This window comes from Juglans regia, chromosome 4 (assembly GCF_001411555.2).
Source record: "Juglans regia cultivar Chandler chromosome 4, Walnut 2.0, whole genome shotgun sequence".
In the NCBI taxonomy this organism is placed as follows: domain Eukaryota; kingdom Viridiplantae; phylum Streptophyta; class Magnoliopsida; order Fagales; family Juglandaceae; genus Juglans; species Juglans regia.
The window spans coordinates 22,325,441-22,347,672 of NC_049904.1; the positions used below are offsets into that span (position 1 = coordinate 22,325,441).

The 22,232-nt window shown below is 36.5% G+C and overlaps 3 protein-coding genes and 2 pseudogenes across 3 annotated transcripts; 2 read left to right on the forward strand and 3 right to left on the reverse strand.

Moving 5' to 3' along the window:
• Positions 1-755: 755 nt before the first annotated feature.
• On the reverse strand, positions 756-3,426 carry LOC109017045 (ATP synthase subunit delta', mitochondrial-like). The gene is made up of 2 exons (XM_018999376.2): positions 3,052-3,426; positions 756-1,313 (listed from the first exon to the last, which is right to left on the reverse strand). The coding sequence occupies exons 1-2, from the start codon at positions 3,319-3,321 to the stop codon at positions 969-971; spliced, it is 615 nt and encodes a 204-aa protein (XP_018854921.1). The 5' UTR covers positions 3,322-3,426; the 3' UTR covers positions 756-968.
• Positions 3,427-6,143: 2,717 nt separating this feature from the next.
• On the reverse strand, positions 6,144-7,340 carry LOC109014808 (annotated as a pseudogene).
• A 2,188-nt stretch (positions 7,341-9,528) lies between these two features.
• LOC109017037 (E3 ubiquitin-protein ligase ATL4-like) lies at positions 9,529-10,835 on the forward strand. The gene has a single exon (XM_018999369.2). The coding sequence runs from the start codon at positions 9,560-9,562 to the stop codon at positions 10,577-10,579; it is 1,020 nt and encodes a 339-aa protein (XP_018854914.1). The 5' UTR covers positions 9,529-9,559; the 3' UTR covers positions 10,580-10,835.
• A 1,741-nt stretch (positions 10,836-12,576) lies between these two features.
• LOC118348201 lies at positions 12,577-14,346 on the reverse strand (annotated as a pseudogene).
• Positions 14,347-15,728: 1,382 nt separating this feature from the next.
• On the forward strand, positions 15,729-18,628 carry LOC109017055 (10 kDa chaperonin 1, chloroplastic-like). The gene is made up of 7 exons (XM_018999381.2): positions 15,729-15,855; positions 15,979-16,037; positions 16,254-16,304; positions 16,933-16,998; positions 17,125-17,172; positions 17,364-17,393; positions 18,295-18,628. Exons 1-7 carry the CDS (start codon positions 15,774-15,776, stop codon positions 18,361-18,363), a joined length of 405 nt encoding a protein of 134 aa, XP_018854926.1. The 5' UTR covers positions 15,729-15,773; the 3' UTR covers positions 18,364-18,628.
• Positions 18,629-22,232: the final 3,604 nt, after the last annotated feature.

Sequence of the window (22,232 nt, forward strand, 5' to 3'; positions counted from 1 at the left end):
TACTTCCCTTGCGTTTTATTTTTATGTTTATTTATTTATAGAGAGGGGTAATCATTTTTAAAAGTTCGTAGACTTCATTTTGTTAAAAAATCTCGGATAAACACTAGCTTTTTTTTTTGGTGGTGAAGGGGGGATTATTTTCTAACTTACGTCTTAATAATCTCTATCATTATTTGCTGTTGTAATATATGATCAATCATGAATTACGTCGATTCTACAAATCATCTGCCAACGACAAAAAGAGCTGAACTTTATGTGAGCTACAAACATCCATCCTTTTGTTTGTCTGTTTGTTTACATATTCCAGTATAAAATTGACTTGTAATGGGCTTTGATAACATGACAATTATGCACTGAAAATGATATGTGAGGTGTTCAGGAGCGTGTCAATCATAACAAAATACAGTTTGGAATTCAAAAGCATATTCTGATGTAGTTTCCAGTCTAAGTTATGTTCATAATTCAAAGGTTTTGTGGGCAACAGGTCAGCTAACATGTTTATAACTCAATTAATCAGGCTCCTCACAAGCTCGTGTTGAGTATTTTAAATCTAATTTGGTTATTAGGAGTTTAATACGTCTCTTAATGGTATAATTTATGAACATTAGACATGGGGAGGATCCTGTTGTTGGAAGAAGAGGGTCTATGAAAGAGTATCAGAACAGAACACAAGGAAAAGAAGAGATGAGAGGAGGTTATTTTGATCTTTAAATCAAAAGGAGAATAGAATAAAAGAATGGAGGCAAAAATCCTCGTTCCTTGGAAGTTCTGCTCCAACTTTCTGAATGCCAGAATTCACATTTCAAGATTATTTCCACCAAACCCACATTCAACGCAGAAATAAAAGAACCAAATGTCTTGAGAAATATTGGCTCCAGGAGAAAAATCAGAGTCATTGAGGGTAGCCATAAAGAAGTAAAAAGTGACAAAGTGACTAGATCAAGAGGGGAGCACAAACACAAATAATATTAACCTGTCAGAGCAGAGTTGAGAGCACTATGCATATCAACTCCAATTTGAGCTTCAGCTTTCTCCAAGTCAGTTGAGGCTGAGCTCAGCTTCTGTGTGAACTCTGCGAGCCCCTTCTGGACAAGAGTTGGGTCAATTTGATCAATAGGCACAGCCTCGATGGCAACAACATCTGCATATGAGTTTGCATGGATGAAAGCAAAGCCACTGCTGATGAAATACTTGGTCACTTCATTCCCTTCATGCACTGACAGGACACCGGGTTTCAGCTCTGCAATTGTTGCTACATGTCCAGGAAGAACACCCATTTGCCCCGTTGTTGCTGGTATTATGACCATGTCAACCTGAAGACACAAACATCAAGAACAGTGATTTATAATGATGGGCAAGAAATTTTCCTTTAGGTGCACTGTACAGGTATTACCTCTATAAGCCAGCATAAATATGCATGTTATCCACTTGGACTCAGGCAGAAAAGCAGGAAATACAATTTGAGTTTCACCAATGACAATTATGCACTGAAAAACATGATTATTCCCTTATTAAGTCCTACATCTTTCAAGCAAACTTCTTCTGCTTTTTATTCTTTTGATTGGCAGGTTATACACACACCCCATGGGTGTTGAACTCATGGCCTAACCTTCCACTCCATCCTTATAGGGGAAGAGTGATCATTTGAGCTCACTGGTTACATCTTTCAAGCAAATTCTCCTTTCATCTTCATAATTTGCAAAGAAATACCACGGATATTAAGGTCCAAGGAAATTAAATTGCATTATAAGTGTTATCAACATTCCTTTCATAAAAAAAAAGGGTGGACATGATGACCGTCTTATGAATTGGAAAGAATATTTTTTCTTTTTTGATAAGTAGGAAAACTACATCTTTCTAACAATAATAATGTATACATATAATTTACTTATAAAAGGAATAATGTCTGGTTTTAAGGTATTCCCCCTCGCTCGCTTAGAGTTACCTAGATAATATGAAAAATCCTAAGCCAAGCTAATATGCTAGAAGTAGTGCTACCAAGATTCAATAGTTTTTTTCAAGTGAAAATATAACGAGGATCGGCTATATGTCCTAACAAATTATATGTGTAACCCCTAGGGGTTGGCTCAAGTGGTAAGAGCCTTAGTCTAGGTGATATGCTCCCTCCAGGTCTAAGGTTCGAATCCTCTTGGGTGCAAACAATTTCTAGGGACCATCAAATTGGAAGAATTTTACCTTGAATTATCCGATGTGTACTTGTGAAAAACTTATTGTTGAAGGCCTGTGCACCCCTGGGATTAGTCGAGATTTTGTACCCTGACATCCAGTGCCAATAAAAAAAAATTATTTGTGTATGTTTGTGTGTGTGTGATCCTCTGATCAGTACCAAATTATAGAAACAACATACTTAAGCAAATGTACTTAATAATAAGGGGGAATGTGAGGAAGTTTTGTATCAGAATAGTTTGTGGATTATTAACCTTCTTCAAAGGAACGCGAAAAACAGAATATTTAAGTTGAGTAATGCTAATACAGTCGTAGATGCATAGTTCCGCGCAATCATTTTAAAAAAGAGTGGGTCTACTATTAAAAAATTAATTCATTTTCATGTAGATCTCATATTTACTCATTTTTTTCAAAGAAATTGTGCGGTGCTCGACTCAAATATCATCTCATTTTTGTCTTCCGGGTAAAACTTGAAGAATGGTGACTTGCATGGAAGAAAAGGACTGAGGACTCTTTATAATCCCAAAAAAAACCCACAAGTAACCTATTCCCACTTTCTGAATATCCATACTTTCACAAGGATCGCATTGTTAGATTTACTGACCCAAAGCCCCGTATTTTATGGACCACAACAAGTTTGATATTCAACATTCGAATTAAATTAATGCAAAAACCAATTTGGAATCACAGAAAAAAAAAATCCAAAAAAGCAATCCATCAAACTGACGCAAAAGGCGTACTACTCGACCTCGGAATAAAAAATAAAACGAAACCCACTCAAATTCACATCAAAATAAACCAAAAGCACAGAGATTTACCCTATAATAAACGAGACTCGGGAAGAAGAATCTGGGCGAGACTGACCTCTTTGGTGGACAGCTCGGAGGCATACGGGAGCACGAAGTTGACGGTGAGCTTGGAAGGGATGGAGGAGGGAATGGAAGGGCGAGGTTTCACGAAGGCGATAGGGGTCTTGGGGGGTTCTATGTTTGGTACCACTTTCTTCCAGGCCTCCACGAAGGTGGAGTCCGCGGTCGGAGCCGCCGGGAGATCGGTCGAGAATGGTCGAACCCAGGACCTAGAGGAGGAGAGAAATAATGATCGGGCCAAGAGGCCACTGGCTCGGCGGAACATGGGGTGAAATTGTTGGGGTTGCTCGGCTCTTGCAGGATCGGAGGGAGATGGTTCGGGTGCTGCTGGTTGGGTACCTCGAGCAAATGTAGGGGAATATAGGGGAAGGTTGGTCAGTGACAGTGTCGCACAGAGTTTTGGTAGGGCCTGCAAATGGGCTCTAAAGGTCCAGCCTCTTTGTTCGGAAGATGTTGCCCATAATCCAAATGCCTTTACCAACCTACATCCGATCCACATTATTAATAAGTCTACTTCCCCTCTTTAAGGCCCAATTCAACCTTCCTACAATTTATACAAGAAAATCGCCCATCAATCAAACAAAAATAGTGACAATTACAATTGAGAATATTTTAGCCTAAAATATATTACATAAAAGTAAATTTACAAAATGATGTATCTTGATGTGATACGTTAGATTATAAAATTATTTTTATTATAAAATAGATCTAATATATTACATAAAGCCACACCAGTCTGTGAATTTATTTTTATAAGATTTCTTTATGATTGTAATATTTCTAATTACAATTTAGTACCACATCATCTTACATAAGTTTGTAAAATAAATTTGTATATTTTTCTTTAAAAGATAAATTAAATGATCTTCTCATTCGCATTGGATTGATTAAACAAGAACGAACCAGGTTTTACAATTCACAGTGCAGGTTTGGTTTTAAATCTTGGGAACAACTATATCCGTTAAACAAGCCATATGGGTTACTTTAATATTAAAGGGTACCATGATTGCATTGGCGTGCCTACTGCCTTCTTTTTTTTCTAATTGAGCAACATGTATTAAAAATTAATTTAGTATATGAATCGTAACCATGAACTGCTAAGGGATCAGTCAACCAAACGACACATGAAATGATGAAAGAGTGTTTTGTCTCTGGGGATCTTTGTCCTGCTTGTTGTATATGTGCTTCCCCAGTACCATTAATGTTTACAGAAAAATAAAAGAGAATAGCTTTTTTTGATTCACATTAATAAAAAAGACCAACAATCACAGCTTTCCAAAGCATGCCAAGAGTCCAAAGGAAGCAAACACTGAGGACACTGGACAGAGCCGGCAGCCATTTTTAAAATTATTAGTGTACCTTCAGTTTTCATCTTTCTAATATTATACATGTTTCGTCAAGTATTTTAAAGCTAAAAACCCTCTAAAATTCATCAACAAATAAAAAAACCCTTTTCAGTAACCATGTCTCGATCAGAGGGCCCATCTCGGCCACCTTAGATGAAGTATGTCAATCCCAAGTTTAATGACTTGGTTGTTCCAGTGGATTCAGCTCACCTGATTCAATTACACCCATCTCTCTCTCTCTCTCTCTCTGAAGTTTGTGCTGATCTTGAATGAAGTCTTTTGGTACATCTTTACTGCAGAAAAACGAACTGGGCAAATATCGTGTTGTTTCTTTCTTATGGGTTGATTTTCAGCTCTAGAGGGATTAAAGCACAATGATGATCTTCTTTAACAAGATGATGACATTCATCATATCATTTCGGTTTACATGAATAAAGTTACCAACATGAGCAATGCGAAAAAAACTCTGGATAACTCGTTAGTTCTGAAGAATGCATTGAATACCTGCACTGCCTTTGTCCAGAACCGTATGTTATTTACCTTTGAAAGATAATGAATTGGCTGTGAACCCTTGGATGCATATATCTTGCAGTAAGGCTTATTATAATATTACTGCGTTTTCTTTCTGGTTCTCATGATTTGTCTTTGTCGTACATCATTGATTGTTTTTCCAGACAAGCATGTATTCCAAAGCTCAATTCACTTTAATTCAATATTGCATCTCCAATCATATGTTATTATTTAGTGATTTTGCCATAATCATCATTACTTAAGTGAAAAAACGTGTAAACCTTTGAAAACTTTTGTTCCCTTCTTGATGATCTGAAGATCTAGGAAGGTGATGCCATAAATCAGTAGGGGGCAAAAAAATTAAAAGGACAATACAAACATATTGAATATATATGAAAGAAAAATTGCTCTAAGTATCGAGAAGTATTAACTACAAAAATATTCTATAAAAATAAACTCGCAAATTGACGTGATTTCATATGATACGTTATATCTACTTTACAATAAAAATAATTTTACAATCTAATACACAAAATAACGTAAGATTATAAATTTACTTTTATATAATTTTTTTTGTATGACTAAAGTATTTCTTATCATATTTCATTAGAATTAGTCTGGCAAGTTATAGCCAAGACTATTGTTCAAAGACAGCAAGAAGAACCGGCCAGCTGCAGATCCAAAAAGCAATGCAATTTTATCGGACACAATGATTCTATATTCTCTTTGGAACACACCAAGATTGTCAAGAAAGCAATCTCAATGACAAGTGCCAACTGCCAACCCACACACATAGGGAGCTGAGAGAGATAGAGAGCATGTGACGTGATTACAACATTTAAGATAAGATAAATGCTAAGTAATAATATAATGATGATGATGATGATGATGATGATGTTAGTATAATGAAAGGGGATTATGATATGATCATGCTGCTATGTGGTAAGGCTAATTAATTCCATAATGAGAGTGACGTGCCTTTATTGTATTATTATTATTATGGAATAATGGAGCCAGCTTCTTTTCTTGGTTTTGCTATAAATTCCTTGCATATATAATAATAATAATAATATAGCCTTGGATCTGCCTCTCTTATTCTTGTACGTACTATGTGTCTCCTATGTACATTTTCTATTTTGCTTCTTCTTCCTTGTAGCAGCACTTCGCGCAGTAGGTGAACTAATTAAACAACTAATAATACCAACCATATTTACGGCTCCGTTTATCCCATTCATTTGAATACAATTTCTATAAGAAAAAAGCTATCTGTAAGTGCCATGCGTAACCGTGGGAGAGTTGGTGCCCACGTGGAAAATGAAACTATAGTGAAATGGAAAATGATCCGTTTTGTCCCCATCCTTCGTCTTCCCATGAACACTTCTTCCCTTTGATCCAAATTCCCTTCTTTACAAAATCCATGAATCAAATGCGAATATCTGACCGCATTCGGCTCCATCCCCTTCGACATCATTCCATCAAGCACTCCGACGACATCTTCAGCTTACACAAGCTCTGAATCCTTATGTTATAGGTACCAATACCAAGGTGCACCCCATGGTCCTACATCAACTTCATAACTTTCCTATTGTTCTCGAACTTGTCCTCCTTGTAAAACCCAGCAATCAAGTTCCCATAGCTCGTCACGTTTGGCTTCACAGATTTCCTCTCCATCTCGACCAACACCAAGTACCTGTTACTCGTAGAGTCTAAATCCCAAAACGCCTTTATCATTGTGTTGTATGTATTCAAACCTAGCTGGATGAAATAAATCTTAGGGAACTCAAGTTATATCCGTTTCAGCTCCTTGTAATCCTTGGAAAGAAGACAAGCGAACAACAATGCATTGAGGGATTTGACAGAGTGGTCGATACCCATTCGGTCCATTTGCTAAAAAGTCTCGATAGCCTAGTGGAGTATTTTGGCCTGGCCATAGAGTACAATGGCGTGGGATGCAAAACGCTCGATTTTGAGGTTGGGGTGGGACTTGAGCTCCTCTTCGAGGAATTGGAAGATGACATCGAAGTGATTGGCGCAAGAGAGCTTGGAGACGGTGAAGGAGAAGACGATGCGGTTAAGGTGGGAGTCAGGAGTGAGGGAAGCGGCACGACATATCTCAAGGATTTTGTGGGGGTTTTGCTCGGACTTGAGGAGGGAGAGGGCGGCACGGGTTTTCTCCTTAGAGGTGAGTGGGTGGTGGAGTTAAGGGATAGGACCAACGACTTGGAGAAGTGGTGGCATTGGGCGATGAGGCTTGATGCGAGAGCTTGCTGGATTCTATTTGCAGTTTTTTTTAAAGTAACGGTTGACATGGCAGGACGACTCCCCTGCGATTACCCACCGTGACTGTACGTAGAAGATTTCTTTGTATAATAATACCTTAGTTTAATGTTAAAAAATACACAATATTAACAATTCACGCGTAACAATCCAGACAAAATTTCAGTCGCAAGTAGACTTATAATTAAGAGTAATGTTAGATATAATCTTAGGATGTGCAAACCTCTGCGCATTTTTCTTTTTAAAAAAAATATGTTGCCCACTATTAAAAAGATATTGCTTCACGTGGTTTCAAATTTATTTACTTTTTTTAAAAGGGGAATGTATAGAGCTTGCATATTTAGAGCACTCTCAATAGTTTATGTATCTTATTCTTTAAAATATATAATCAAAACTCACTTTTCCTATTTTATATACTGACTTTTATAATATACCATACATCAGTTTATCTATTATTCTTTACATCATTTAAATTTTTTATTATTTAATAGTTTGTTGGAAAAAAAATACAAGAAGAGAGAAACTATTGTGGGAGACAAAGTACATGAAAAAAGAATAAATAAATAAAATATTTTTATATTTGTGTATAGTTCACGCTACTGCATGTAGCTGAACACTATAGCAAAATAGAAAATAGATTTGAAAATACATGATCCATTGGAGGCAATTTTGAGCTACTTTTTTTCGAATTTTACATAAAAATGAGTTTTATAAAACCTATTGAGAGTGCTCTTAAGAATGCAAAATATAATTTTTCATAATTTAAAGGAATTAGTCAATGTTATAATTAGAGTTATTATAATTTTTATAAAATATAATAATCCATTCCTCTCAAATAATGTGGGGATTTCATTTACTACATTCAAATACTTTATCCGACCTTATAGTATGGAATACGCATTGTGTGATATTATACAATGGGAAATATTTTGTATCTATTTTTTTTTAAAAAAAAGTAAACCTTTTACTACCATAAGCATTTATGTTGGTACTAGCGGAAAAATACTATAAATTTCTTCAAATCAAAACTTTAACAAGGTTCCACACAACTAGAACAGAATGCTTATTTTATTTTTTATTTTGTATTTACCTTATTAAGTGAAATTAGTTGAGAATATAAAATTAAAAATGGTACAACTAAATCCCCAAATCTCAGGGAATTATGGTAATTGGTGGTGGATGAAATTGGTAATAATCTCCACTTTTAAATCACAAAAATATTATTTTGGAGCATAAAAATATTTCAAATTTTGATGCTAAGAAAAAAAAGACTAATAAGTTATAAGTTGATTAGATATAATTATGAATTGTGTAAGTATTGTATATTCATTTAAAAAAATATTAATATTAAAAAATTATTATTTTTATGTAAATAACGTATTTATTAGTTTTTTTAAAAAAATACAAATAATATTTCTCATAAACTAATGCCATCCATTTCCAATCAAACCCTCCAAGAGTCCCAGCTGTCGACAAAGGATGAAATGAAGGAACCCAAATGGCCCACACAATTACCAAACGGTAGTACCTAAGCCATGGGTGTCATTCTTTTATATCCTCTCTCTCTCTCTCTCTCTCTGTGAATGGAATGAATGCGCCGGGCAGAGGCAACGGCACTCGCATTTACTCTTTTTATCCACCGCACTGTGCTCAGATTTCAGAGCTCCACACCACCACCACCCATATAAAATTCAAGGAAAATTGTAAGCAACCGAACCCACCCTCATTCAATGAGTTTCGGTTCACCCATCTCGAACCACCCATCTTCTTTCTTTATACATTAAAATTTATTTCCGAATTATATTACTTTAAAACCGGAAGAAATATAAGAAATAAATATACCCCATTTTCGAAAGGAAATGAAATTTTCTCATACTATTTTGGGTTTGAATTTAGAAGTTTTAAAAGTGGTTTTAACAGTCCAAAAATATTTTTAAAGAAAAAATAGTATACTTGGTAAATTTATAAACAATGCTTTAAGCACTTTAAAAAAAAAAATTTAAAATCCACTTTTTAAAAAAAAAGAAATTAAAGTTTTTGTTAAAAAAAATTACGGTAGATAATGTTATATTTTTAAAAAATTATCGTAAATAATTTTAAAAATATTTTAGTTGCTTTTTTATCAAAAAATAAATATTTTCTTAATAAAATTTAACCATTAAAGGCGCTGTTATACTTATAAACTATCAAAAAATAAAAAAATTATAAAAAAACTCACCTCACGTGCCTCTCACGTTGTCCCGTTTGCACACGCTCGCTCACTGACCTGTCCCAGATCTTTCAGTATTGCTCGGACAACATTTATAAACCTTCCTACGCGCCATTTCTCTCTCTCTCTCTCTCTCTCTCTAAGATTTTATTTTCTCTACGATGTCGTTTTCTTCTTCTTCATTTCCGCCGCCTCCATGGCTGAACGTCCTCGGAGGCACAGTCACGGACTCCACCGCTACCTCTGCCTCGCCACATTCGTCGTCATCCATGAAACCTAGCGTACTTGTTATCATCTTTATTGTCGTTGTCACCATCATCACCTCCGTCTCCCTCTGTCTCCTCCTGCGCCACCTAAACCGGCGTTGCATCCGCCGCTTATCTACCTCCACGTCCACGATTTCCACTACCACCAGCACCGACGAGGAGTTCATCTCTGCTCGCCGCGTCTCTCCGGAGAATCCTAAGAACTCGTTCGTCCGAACTCTCCCTCTCTTCCACTTCTCCTCCATCACTCGCCGGTCCTCCTCCACCTCCTCTGCCGACTGCGCCATATGCTTGTCCAAATTCGAGCCAAACGACCAGCTCCGTCTTCTCCCTCTTTGTTGCCACGCCTTCCACTCGCAATGCGTCGACACCTGGCTCGGTTCCAACCAGACTTGTCCGCTATGCCGGTCTTCCATTTTCGCTTCGGAGTCGGACCTCATGAAGGCCTCGCTCGCTTCGTCTAACGGTGCAACCTCCGCAGCAGGAGAGAGTTTTAGGCTGGAGATCGGAAACGTGAGCCACCGTCGAGCCGCTTCGGACACCGGCGATACGCGGAGGTCCTATTCCATCGGATCGTTCGAATACCTCGTGGAGGATGACTCCGAGATCAGTCTGAGCCACGCGCACCGGAGGAGCTTGTCGGACAAGGAGGAAAGCGGAGCTTTACCGGTTCATCCGGACATGGAGTCCACTCTAGCTTCCGAGATAGCGGCTGGAAGAAGTTGGCTGAAGGAGTATATTGATAGGCTCTCATTCTCACTGTCATCCCGCGCGTTGTCATTTCGGAGCTCCGGAAGGTTTTTCACTGGGAGCAGTCGCCGGAGCGAGATCACGGGGATCGGAGATTGTGACCTCGAAGCAAACCGAGTCGGCGAAGAGATAAGCGAGATGTTCCGATGGCTATCAGGGGTATGATTGTAAATAGGAAATCTTCTTAGGACAATAATGAATTTTCTGAAAATTACGAAATTTTAAATAGTTAAAATTCCACTCTGTTATTTTTTTTGCAATATCCACTCCATTGACTGTTTGAGAAACTGCAAACAATTTTAACTTTGGAGAGGATATGGCAAAAACTTGAGTGGGAATAGTGGAACTTTTATTTTGTCGCTGATTTTACGGGCATTCATTTTTGTTATAAAGAATATTTTTTAGATTTTATTTCGGAAAATTTTGGACGGTGTTCGTTTCTATTTTTGGGCAAGGTTAACGGTTGTGATTGGATTTACGAAATTCTAGGAAAAAACACCATTGCTATCATAATCACTAAGGTTTCGTTTGGATCATTAACTACTCTCAATTCATCTCAATTCATCTCAATTCATCATTATAATTTTTTCAAATTCTAACACAAAATATAATAAACAATTCAACTTTTTCAAATTTTAAAATAATAATAATATTAAAAAATAATATTTTAACAATATTTTATCATCTCAACTCAATTCAACTCATTTCAACATTCAAACTCACCCTTAGGCTTAAGAAAAACAAAATAGTTTTCTAATATAGATTTTAATTTTACGAGTGAATTGAATTGAATATGATTAATGCTATATACTATATCATTATTTTATTATATAAAATATGTTATATTTATTATTATTAGATAAATATGTTACATTTTATATTTATTATATAAAATGAGATGATTGTGTAATGTTTAGAATTTTTTTTTATCGAATTTTGATGCTTCACGGTCTGGTAGTTGATCACGTACGGTGTCTTTTCGCTGCACTCATTTATGATCCATCACCAACCATTTTAATGTATAGCCTCTCTCTCTGTCCATCTGTTGACCATTTGATTTGATTTGAATGAAGATATGGTAAAGTTAATCAATAATTTGATCTAAACAGATTCAGATTTTCTTAAAAAAGTTGAATTATAACATTTATCTCAGCAGACTTTGCAAATTCTAACACAAAAGAATAAAAACTAAATTGATAGTGTTGACCATTATTCACCGGGACAGGATAAATTTATGGGTAGTGGCTCTTTCTTTTGGGGATTCCTAGCTTGCTGAAGTTGTTAGGACTTGGGAGAAAGTTGCTGAATTAATGCCTTTCAAAGATTCTAAATTTGAGTAGTGTACTTTTTAATAAGTCAATTCTTGTGATTTCCTTCCCCTTTTTTCGCTTAATACTTTCTTAGCATAATGTCCTTCGATGATAATTAACATTATTTATTGCTATAGCAATTGATCTATTAGGGGGTGTTAATGTTTAAAAATAACGCAATAGTTTGGAAGGAGATAAAGATCTATTCCTGACTCAATTGTGGTTATTTTGGGCTTCGATTAGTGTTGTGTGGACTTTTGGCAGTGGTTTGGTGCGATTGTACGATGTCCGTGCATACATTCATGTCGATGAACAGTAAATAAATGCAGAGAAAATAAATAGAAAGAGACAAATTTACATAGTTCGGCACTAAGCCTATGTTCACGGGAGTTTGAGGAGGGGAAAATTCACTATAATATGTTTGTTTATAATCTCTCATGGTTTCTCGTCCTCTCTGTACAATGGAGATCTGAGTTCTATCCTGTGATTTTCATCCTCTCGTTGGAGTCTTTGTAGTAAGGTTGGAGAATGTGAAGTCTCGAAGAATCATGGCCAAAAGTCCATGAAGTCGTTTGGTTTTTTCCTTTTTATCTTTTGTCCCCTGCTTTACGTCCCCTCCCCCTTATGCTTTATGTCACTTTACCCTCCTTTATGTCCACTTCCCTCTTTTCCTCGTGATACCCTGACATATTTCTCAGCCTTTTGTCCCTTCCATTTTTCTTCTTATTCTTTCCTTCTGATGAGTCCTCCCACCTTAAGTTGGGCTTAAGAAACACTATAGGCCTGTTATATTTTATCCTTACAAGGGGTATAAAAGATTGGGCTTGTATTGGGATGGAGATACCCAAAGCTTCAGCCCATGCTCAACCCATCATTGTTGGTGTATGATGTCTCCATGTTCATATGTTTTCCTTTTGAAATATTTTCTTTGGGTGGGGGAGAGGATGGATTGGATGGAAATGCTTCTTTGGATATTATTGGAAGCATTCGTCCAAGTCCATGCATGGAAGTGAACCGCAACTTCAAATCGAGTTCTATGTGTAATGATGTTCGGAGACAAATAAACTGTAACCACTGTTGTAGCAGAAAAATATATGGCAAGGTCAGGGATATGATGCTAAAAAACACAGCAGTGCTCGTCTTCTGAGCCCCGTTGCATGGAAGACTGCTTCCACTGTAGCACCCTTTCTTTTGCTTGATCCCTATGCCATGATCTTCAAGCACAAACGTAGAATTTCTGTCCGCTGCTGAATAGAACACACCAAAAGGACTTTTTATGGAACCCAACCATGCCCATTCCCACTTCAGCATGTGATTTATTTCTCAGTAGAGATAGAGATTTCTTGTCTTTAACTAGAACATGGGGAAAGGCTAGCAATTGCTCAAGATACTTCGATTGACAACCCACAATGTGGCCGATTATGGTGCTAAAAGTGGGTAGCTCTACTCCACAATTGGGAGCAAAAACTTCGGTGAAGTTATCTTCTGAAGGTTCACAGTCTACAGTGTTGTTGCTCGTGCAGTTCTCCTTGCATAATTCAAGATGGATACTGCAAGGCCATGCACCCGAGACCAGGGCTGTCGTTTAGGTGCGAAAGTTTTTGTGCAGTTCGATTCTTGTTGATGATGTCCACAAGCTCGGTTGCAGGATTTCCTGCATAATAAACATCATTTAACAACCTATGTTAGAAATCATGCAGTCCAATTTGATGCTAGAAGACGAGTGCTGTGACAAGGAATCATCAACTATTTGTTATATACTCGACCAAAAAGCCCTACTCTCTCAATGGTAAGCACCTGCTTCTGACAACCTTGGACACTTTGGCCCTCTCTTGAGAGATGGGGACCAAATTTGGATTGGGTTACTTGGATTGAAATCCAACCTCCCCTCTGAACATACTTGAGGTGTTCTTGCTTTGATTTGATAGGCCCCCCACTCTTTCTATAGAAAGGGCTCAGTCATCCTACTGCTAAAAGTGGATAGTTTAATCTCTCAGAAATAGAAACAGTAGTGGTGATCCCAATTGTCATGAATTCCAGTGCGATCAACAGAAAAGGATGAGGGATCCCTCTTCCTTTGATTCACTATTGCGACAAAATTACTCTTGGTTATCAAAGTTGACCTCTTGCAAACAAAGTTTCGGAATAAAAAGTTGCATCCTTCATTCATTAATTTAAGTCTTATTCATCTGATACGATTGAAATCCTAACAACAGATAACCACTGAATTAAGAGCAGCTAAGGCTCTTTATTAGGATTACAAAGATAGACCTAATGATAGTAGCAACTAAAAATAATGGGACCCCAAGAAACAAACTCCTTAGCTACGTTGAAGGCCAAACCATGCCAGAACTCCAATTCATGCCAAAACTCCTCCTAACACCCATGTACTGATCTTCTGAACACAAGGAAAACAACCGTGTCTCTTCTCCAAATCTGAAGGAGTTGTGGTTGTTGAAGGTAATTTATTAAGGTCAAGCTTTCATTTTTTTTTGTCATGTCAGGCAGTGTAAAGAAGTAGAATATAATCAGAGGGCCTCTAAAGGCAAGACATCAAAAGGCAATGTGGTCTATCTAGAGCAGTCTAAGCTTCCCATGGAATTTACCTCCTGTGATCTCCATGTACTCCTCCTTTTTTTTATTTTTTATTTTTTATTATTATGTCGGGGAACCTCTCCAAGGCAGGACCCTTCTGATTCACCCTGCAGAGTAAACCCCAATCCCGTGCACCACACCTTCAGAAATTTCCTTACATGAAAATTGTTAAATCGCTGGCTTTTCACCAGGAGGTGTGGCTCCAAAGAATTGTTGCACTCGTAAAATGTTGAACCTTGAACCTTGAAGGAAGTAATACCCCAAGAGCAATGTCTTCACCACTTGGACCAATCCCTTGGGTTGTCTATGTACTCTCATGATTACTCCTTCTAAGTAGCCATTAGAAGTGAAGGATCCTAGTCATTTTCTCTTATTATGACATTAAACTTATCTTGCTATGGTACCAGGAAAATCCAATAAATTGTTTGGGGAACGAAATCTGTTCCAATTATCCACCATCATTTCAGGCCAGATTCTCAAGCACGCTAATTGCACTGGAAAAGTAACTGAATCTATGTAAATATCCAGTTCCATTATACAAAAGCACAAAAGTTTGGCATATGCAAAAACCACAGATGGAGAAAATACAAACGATGACACGAATAATTAAACTTGCCGAAAAAGGGAACAAAAGCCAAAATAATAACGCCGGAGGCAGATAGAAGCTTTAAATCGAATTTTCAAAACCATTAAAAAGAATAGAATGGGTGATTACAGTACCATGGTCCTTGCCTCTTGGCAGTCACACCAGCCGCTAGCAGCAGAGGATACAGAAAAATGTACTCATATTGAAAGAGCTTCTTCACCATTATCATCAAATGTGAACTCATACGGGTTTTGCTTTACAGGGAATCTGAGGGAGATTAGAATCTGTGGGAAAGTAAAACGAGGACAGAATTTTTTTACTAGGAAAGTGTAGGGAGGAAATTGAGTGAGTGACTACTAATATTGATTGCAGTGGTCGTCAAGTAGCCGTTTGTGTGTTGTGTTTTGGGATTTCTTTTCCTTGAGAAATGGAGCTGATTTCAAAACGTAGAAATCTGCTAGCCCAGCTTTCACTGATGTGTGTCTATAACTAAACTATAAATGAGCATTTTCATGAGCAAAAATACAAGCAACGGAAAGAAGTAATAATGCTGAGCATTGAACAGCACAGTCCGATAAACAGGGGAGTTGGAGGTTTAAAGTCAGTTTTTTATTAAATTTGTAAAATTATTTTTAACATCATTTTTTTTTTCTTTTTGAAAGGAACAACATTAAAAACTAATGAAAATGGCTAAAAAGAAATGAAAATCTAGCAATTAGTTAACTTATAAGTTATAACTGTTAGACCTCACACGTAAACTGAAGCCCACACGTGCGTGATTTTAAGGCTTTAAAGGGCACACTCGCCTCAGGGGCTCAAAGCTGCCAGCCACCTGCCTCCATTTCTGTTTCTCTCGAGTATTTTATCCATGGCGTCTACTTTCCTTACATTACCTAAACCCTTTATATACAAACCCAGCGCGCCCTCTCTATCTGACCAGAAAACATTAGGTGCTACGCTAAGCCCGTTTCAGACATATCTTCCACTCCTGTTTTTCTATTTTTCTTAGATGTTTCATTTTTAATTTTTCTCTTTCGAATTGTTTGACTGTTTTGTGTCTGGGTCATCAATAGGTCTGCGCAGAAATTCTCTCAGAGTCAACGCCATTTCCAAGAAATGGGAGCCCACCAAGGTATTTTTGTTCTCATTGTTTCTGTTTTTCAATCTCTAAAGTTTTTTTTTTTTTTTTTTTGGTTTTGCAGCAGTTATTGCCAAATTCCTGCACAGAAATATTTATGTTTTCTTTCCTAAATTTACGGTTTTTTTGGCATAAAACTATCTGATTTTGTTTAACGCAGTTGTTATTGAGGTTTTTAAGTTTTACACTAAATGCCATTTTGTGTTGCAGGTGGTTCCACAAGCTGATAGAGTGCTTATTCGTCTTGAGGAGCTGCCTGAGGTATGATGTCTTTCGTTGCTTGTGTTGTGCAAAAAAATCCATTTTCACGCTTGTCACATGGTATGATGGCAAAATTGCGATTTTGAGCAACGTTTGATTTGATAGATAGTTCTAGCAATTGGGACTAGTCTGTTTTTTCTCTCAAGAACTTTTTGTGTGTGTTGGCGAATGCACGAAAAGGTGCTTTCTAGTGCTTCCAGTAGCTGCTCGAAGTGGCCCCTAAGTACTTTATTATTTGGAACTCATTGATCTAACTTAATGTAGTCTGCATTAAACCATGTATATTCCTTTCCAACCTTCCAAGATATGAGATATGAACATCTCTAGCAAAAGTTGATATGGACCGAATGATCTCTTGGTCATTAGTCTAGTATGAGCTGGTATTCTCTCTGTGGAGAAAAGGAAAGATTGAAAATAAAAATCTTGGTGTTGAATAGTCATTCTGCCCAGGATTTATATGAAAAAGCAAATAAAGTTTACATTTTTACCAGGATACTTGTATAGGCACAGCACGTAGATCGGTTGCATTTGGGTGCTTTATAAGTAGTGGTTGCATATAAATATACAAGAGTTGCAGTTGCATATTCCTTTGCATGTCATGCTAATGAATAAATTTTTTATGCCACAGAAATCAGCTGGTGGAGTCTTGTTGCCCAAATCAGCTGTTAAATTTGAGCGGTATCTTATGGGAGAAGTATGCCAAATGCCAGCTCTTGCTGTCTTGTGAAAACACGAATTTCTCGTTTTTCGTGTAAAAAACTGTTTCTCTGGTCCTCTGGATATTTTGACTTGCTATGTGATATTGTGATATTTGTTTCAGATTCTCTCTGTTGGTGTGGAAGTTGGGGAAGTGGGGGCTGGAAAGAAGGTAAGCAATCAGAATATGTACGGTTTTGGTAATTTTTGAAGTGAGTGGCTGCCACCGAAACCATGTTGATGCTGTGTGACCATTAACTTTCTGATGAATGAACTCTTTCTTATGCTTAATGGTATTGTTTCCAAGAAGTCTCTAGTTGCTTGCTGCACATCTAGCTGAAGTGAATGCTTATTTTGTGGCAGGTTCTCTTCTCAGACATAAATGCTTATGAGGTGAGCCTTACTTTATTATGAAGTTATCATTTTTTTTTTTTTGTAACTTATTATGAAGTTATCATGTAGCCCTTGGTAATAGGAGCCTTTGTATACCTTGGGAAAAACTCTTCATGTAATATTTCCCATGATTGTGATGTAATAAAAACTTGGTCATCATACTTTTCGTGTTAAATTGGAAGTCTGTTCTACTGCTAAATAATATTAGGTTTAGGTTTACTTGTCTACATATTTCGTGCATTTACTGATGAGTTTTTTAATAGCTTTAGTCATTTTATTAGTGGCTTCAAGCTTACTGAGACAATCATAGGAATTTTCAGAATAAGGGGAAAGATGTGATTGTGATCAGATAGTTTGGGTCATCTTTTATCAGGGGGTAAATATTTTTAATAACAATCCAGGAAGTCTTTTGGCCAAGCCTGAAAATTTCTGAGAATATAATGCGCATGACTAGCAGTCATTTTTCTCATGACCATTTAATCACAATAATGTTTTTTGTTGGATAAAAACCTGCTATGTATTTAATCTCAGTGGTGGCACTGTGGTAAGCTATGTGAAGAATATTCCATTGCTGAAATGATGTTAATGTTAAATTGCTGCATGGACTCTGTACCTCGCTTAAAAAATTAGGTCAATTGATGGCATGGGCATAATAAAAACTCAAACATTTGTAGTGATAAAAATATAAAAATTCAAACACTATCTCAGTCCTGTGGAGTTAACTGTAAATTGTCCTTAATTAATGCTCTTTTGGCGACCCATGAAAATGGATTGATTGAGTTTCACTGTTATAACATGTGAATGTGTGGTTATCTACCAATCAGAAATTATTATTAATGTTATCGTCATCATCACCTGCTTCATAATCAGTTGAAGAAAAATTATGTTGGTGCTATTTCAGGTTGACTTGGGAACGGATGCTAAGCACTGCTTCTGCAAGTCGAGTGACTTGTTGGCTGTGGTTGAGTAGTGGTCAGCAATCCGCTATTATACGAGACTGCTTCCTTATGATTCTTGGCCTATCTTGTGCACTTCGTAGTAAGCTAGGATGGTGTTTTCTTCTTACCTTCATTCTGTTTGACACCCTGTGGTAGGGAAATATCCAATTCATGTTGAATTTTGTCCACTACATTACTTGCATGCACAAATGACATTATTTTTGTACCTGTGAGAATTTTATATTGAAGGACGAATCTATCATGAAAAGGCTCGTGGGTAAGGATTGTTATCATGCATGATGATGGAAAATGAAAATCATTTTGGATTGTCATGGGTAGAAAACATAGACTTTCCAATAGATTCCGAATTCATGACACTGGTCTTAAGAATTGTAGCTACTACATGGAGAGCTTGCACACCCACACACACACAGACACTGTTAGAATGCACAGCGGAAAAATACCTTAAGCTCAACTTATAAAATTGCTTAACAAGTTTCTCCAGTTTGATAAATTCTCTTAGTGGTGAAGTGTACTACGTAGTATAAAACTAGAGTAACATTTAATAAATTCACAGCCTTAATATCTTATTAAGTGAGAACAAAAGAGAGAGTTTTTTTTCTTGTGTATTTCAGATGGTTCCAAAAACCAATTGAGGAGGACTGGCCTTAAAGGCCAGCGCTTTAAGCCATGCAGATCCAATATTAGATAGAAGTGAGAAAAACTGCTTGATTTGTGGACACACACGGACACTAATGCAGATCTAATATTGTGTTGTGTACCAAAGTGAGAGAGACACAGACCATCGTTGTTATTATTATTATTATTATTATTACAAGCCTATAACCAGCGCAACGCGCGGATTGTTGTATATGTTGTATATAAGGGAGATAGATTTAGAGAGAGATGGGGTTTTATGGTGGAGAAATTCGAAACGGTTTATAAGACGGTTTATTTGATGAAACAATATAAAGGTTGGCACAGTGCCTTTCGGTGGAGACTTGAATCGGTTTATATCTTTATATATAAAAAATGAAATGAAACTTAAAGGTTACAACAATTCATTATGAATCAAAAAATGAAATGAAACTTAAAGGTTACAACAATTCATTATGAATCATTGTAACTTTCATAATGAAATATTAAAACTTAAAAGTTACAAAGATTTATAATGAAATATTGCTTTGAAAGGTTTACCGCTTCATAGACATAAATAAATGAAATTTAAAAGTTACAACAGTTCATAATGAAATGTTAAAGTATTAAAGTATCGCTCGTTCTTTTCCTACCAAATACACCACTTAAGATACAAATGAACCATCTTCCACTTAGCAGCCACTCGTGAACAACTATGAAGTCAATTCCAACACGTAAGTAAATCCACTACTTTCTTAGGTATCACCCAAGCCAGCCAGCTCTACTAAAAACACTATCACAGTTTACCTTGTTATAAGATGAAGGCAAAAAAGAGGAAGAGTAAAAGTGTTCTCTTTCCATAGTTGCATAGAACTTATAACACAATAGTTTCTCTAGCTGTTTTTTCATGTATCTAATGAAACCCAGTTTTCCTGTAGAAACCATTTTCATATTTTGACGTTTTAATGGATAAACTGTATGGGACTCTTCATGTCGGCCGGATTTTTTCCAGTTTGGTCTGAAATCTAGGTAACCGGTTCACTTGAGAGGTTATCGACTTAGATTTTATTCGGTCCTAAGACTGTTTATCCGGGTTCCGGCCAGGAAACCCGGGTATACCGGGACCGAAACTCGAGTTTCAAACTCGGGCCGGAACCCGGACCGGTTCAGACTCAGGCCGAAACCTGGGTGAATTTGGATTTTTGAAACTCGGAAATCCGAGTTTCGAGTTATACCTGATTTTTTTTTTAATTTATTTTTAACACTAAAGGTTCATATTTAATGTTTTTTACTAAAGGTTCATACTTAAGGTTCATACCCGAAAGTTTTTTCAAGAAAAATCTGTTTGAAAGCACAACTCTTTTTATGCAGAAGCCTATATTTATTTAAAAAATTTCAAACCATAATTATTTTTTATATAAAAGCCTTTATTTTATTAAAAACAATTCTAAGAAGTCAAGTTGGAACGCATAATATTTGTCTTCTAAATACTAAATGCATAAATTCATCAATGCATGCATCACAATGCAATCCAATACATATTACATTATTTATTATTTATACATTAGATTACAAAATACAAAATTACAATATATGAATTATAAAATCAATAGCATGTCCATCATTGATTTAATCTCCACACCAAATAGCAAACTTTAAGTAATTGGACTGAAACAGATCCTGCAAAAAACAAAAAGTTTTGAACAACGATTATATATAAGGATTAAGACAAATTCTACTTATTAAATTAAAGATTAAAATGAGAACAAAATCAGTTTTGCTCGATCCTTCTATACAAAGATAAAAACTGTGAGTTAATAACATCATACCCTGAAAATGAAAGCTTAATTATGAGATTTCTTTATTGAAAATAACAAAACCTGACTGAAGAGCTAATAGTAAAATCTAGGCATTACCTAATTTACCAAATCAGTGAAAAGATCAATCCAAGTCATGTTCATCATGGATTCTCATTTTTTTCTCCAAATACACCCACACTAACAAATATTTTGTAGAGTTTTCATTCAAATAGATATCCCTAGACAACCACTTCTCTTAGCAAAATTAATAAACAAGAACCTAAAACAGAGTTTTGATATCCCACCACAATAGATTAGGTTCGATCATTATATAATAAAGTTGTCATGAGAGCCACCTTGAATAGAAATTTTTTATATCTTTATTTTGGAGGTTTACCATTATCTTGAATTCTCATGTTAGACCTTATGAAGTCCATTGAAAAACAGACAAGTTTAGAAACTTTCAAACAACCATATCCAATGGTCATCTATATTCAAAACTATATATGTTTTACTAAACAGAAGCCATACTTCTGAAACATACTCAACATATTTCTGAAGCCAACCCACCTCTCAATAGCCTTAAAACTTCTTGGATTCGATACCCACAACTCTAGCATTTTGCAGCTAAATAGATCTAAACAGATTTGTTATTTATTTTTCCTTTTATGTACATGGCAACAAACCCAATCTTCAAGTGCGTAGAAAAATGTTTATTTATTTTTCCTTTGTTCAACTAAACAAATCTAACCCATAAAAATGCTCTTCAAACATCCTCATTAAAACAAATCCAAAATCAATTAAGAGAGAATAAAACCAAGGATGAAGTCGACGACATGAGGATGAAGACGACGCCGCAAACCCAGACAGAGCACCCAACAATTGTTAGATCTCCCTGATTGCCACCATCATCCACTGGTTTGGGACCCTCTTGCAAATCTGGAAACAAAAAAAAAATAATGTATTCAAAATCAAATATTAACGCGAACATTTACCCAAGAGGGTCTCAGAAAACACATCAAAGAGGCCAATTGGGAAAATATTTGCTGAAAGGCCGGCGGTGAGACAGATTGTGTCATCGTGGACCCATGGTCACTGGTGAGGAGTGAAGAACGGCACACAGTGGCGGCTAGGCGAAGAGAGAGAGAGAGAGAGAGACGGGAATGAGACTGGGGTTTGGGTTTTAACCTCGTTTAAACACTGAGTTTTCTTTTTTAAAAACACTCGGGTATCGGCTTTAAAATCTGGGTTCCAGGTTTTAAATCCGGTACCTGGCACGGATATATCCGGGATTTGCTATTCGGGTACCGGAACCCGGTTATCCTGATTCAGGACCTGGTCGAAAAAAAGTCCAGCCCAGTTAAATAGGCCTACTCAATCCAATAACTAGATGCCATTACCCGTCTATTTGCGGGTGTGGATATGGTTACATTATCTAGGCATTGAATTTAAACTTTAAACTCAGA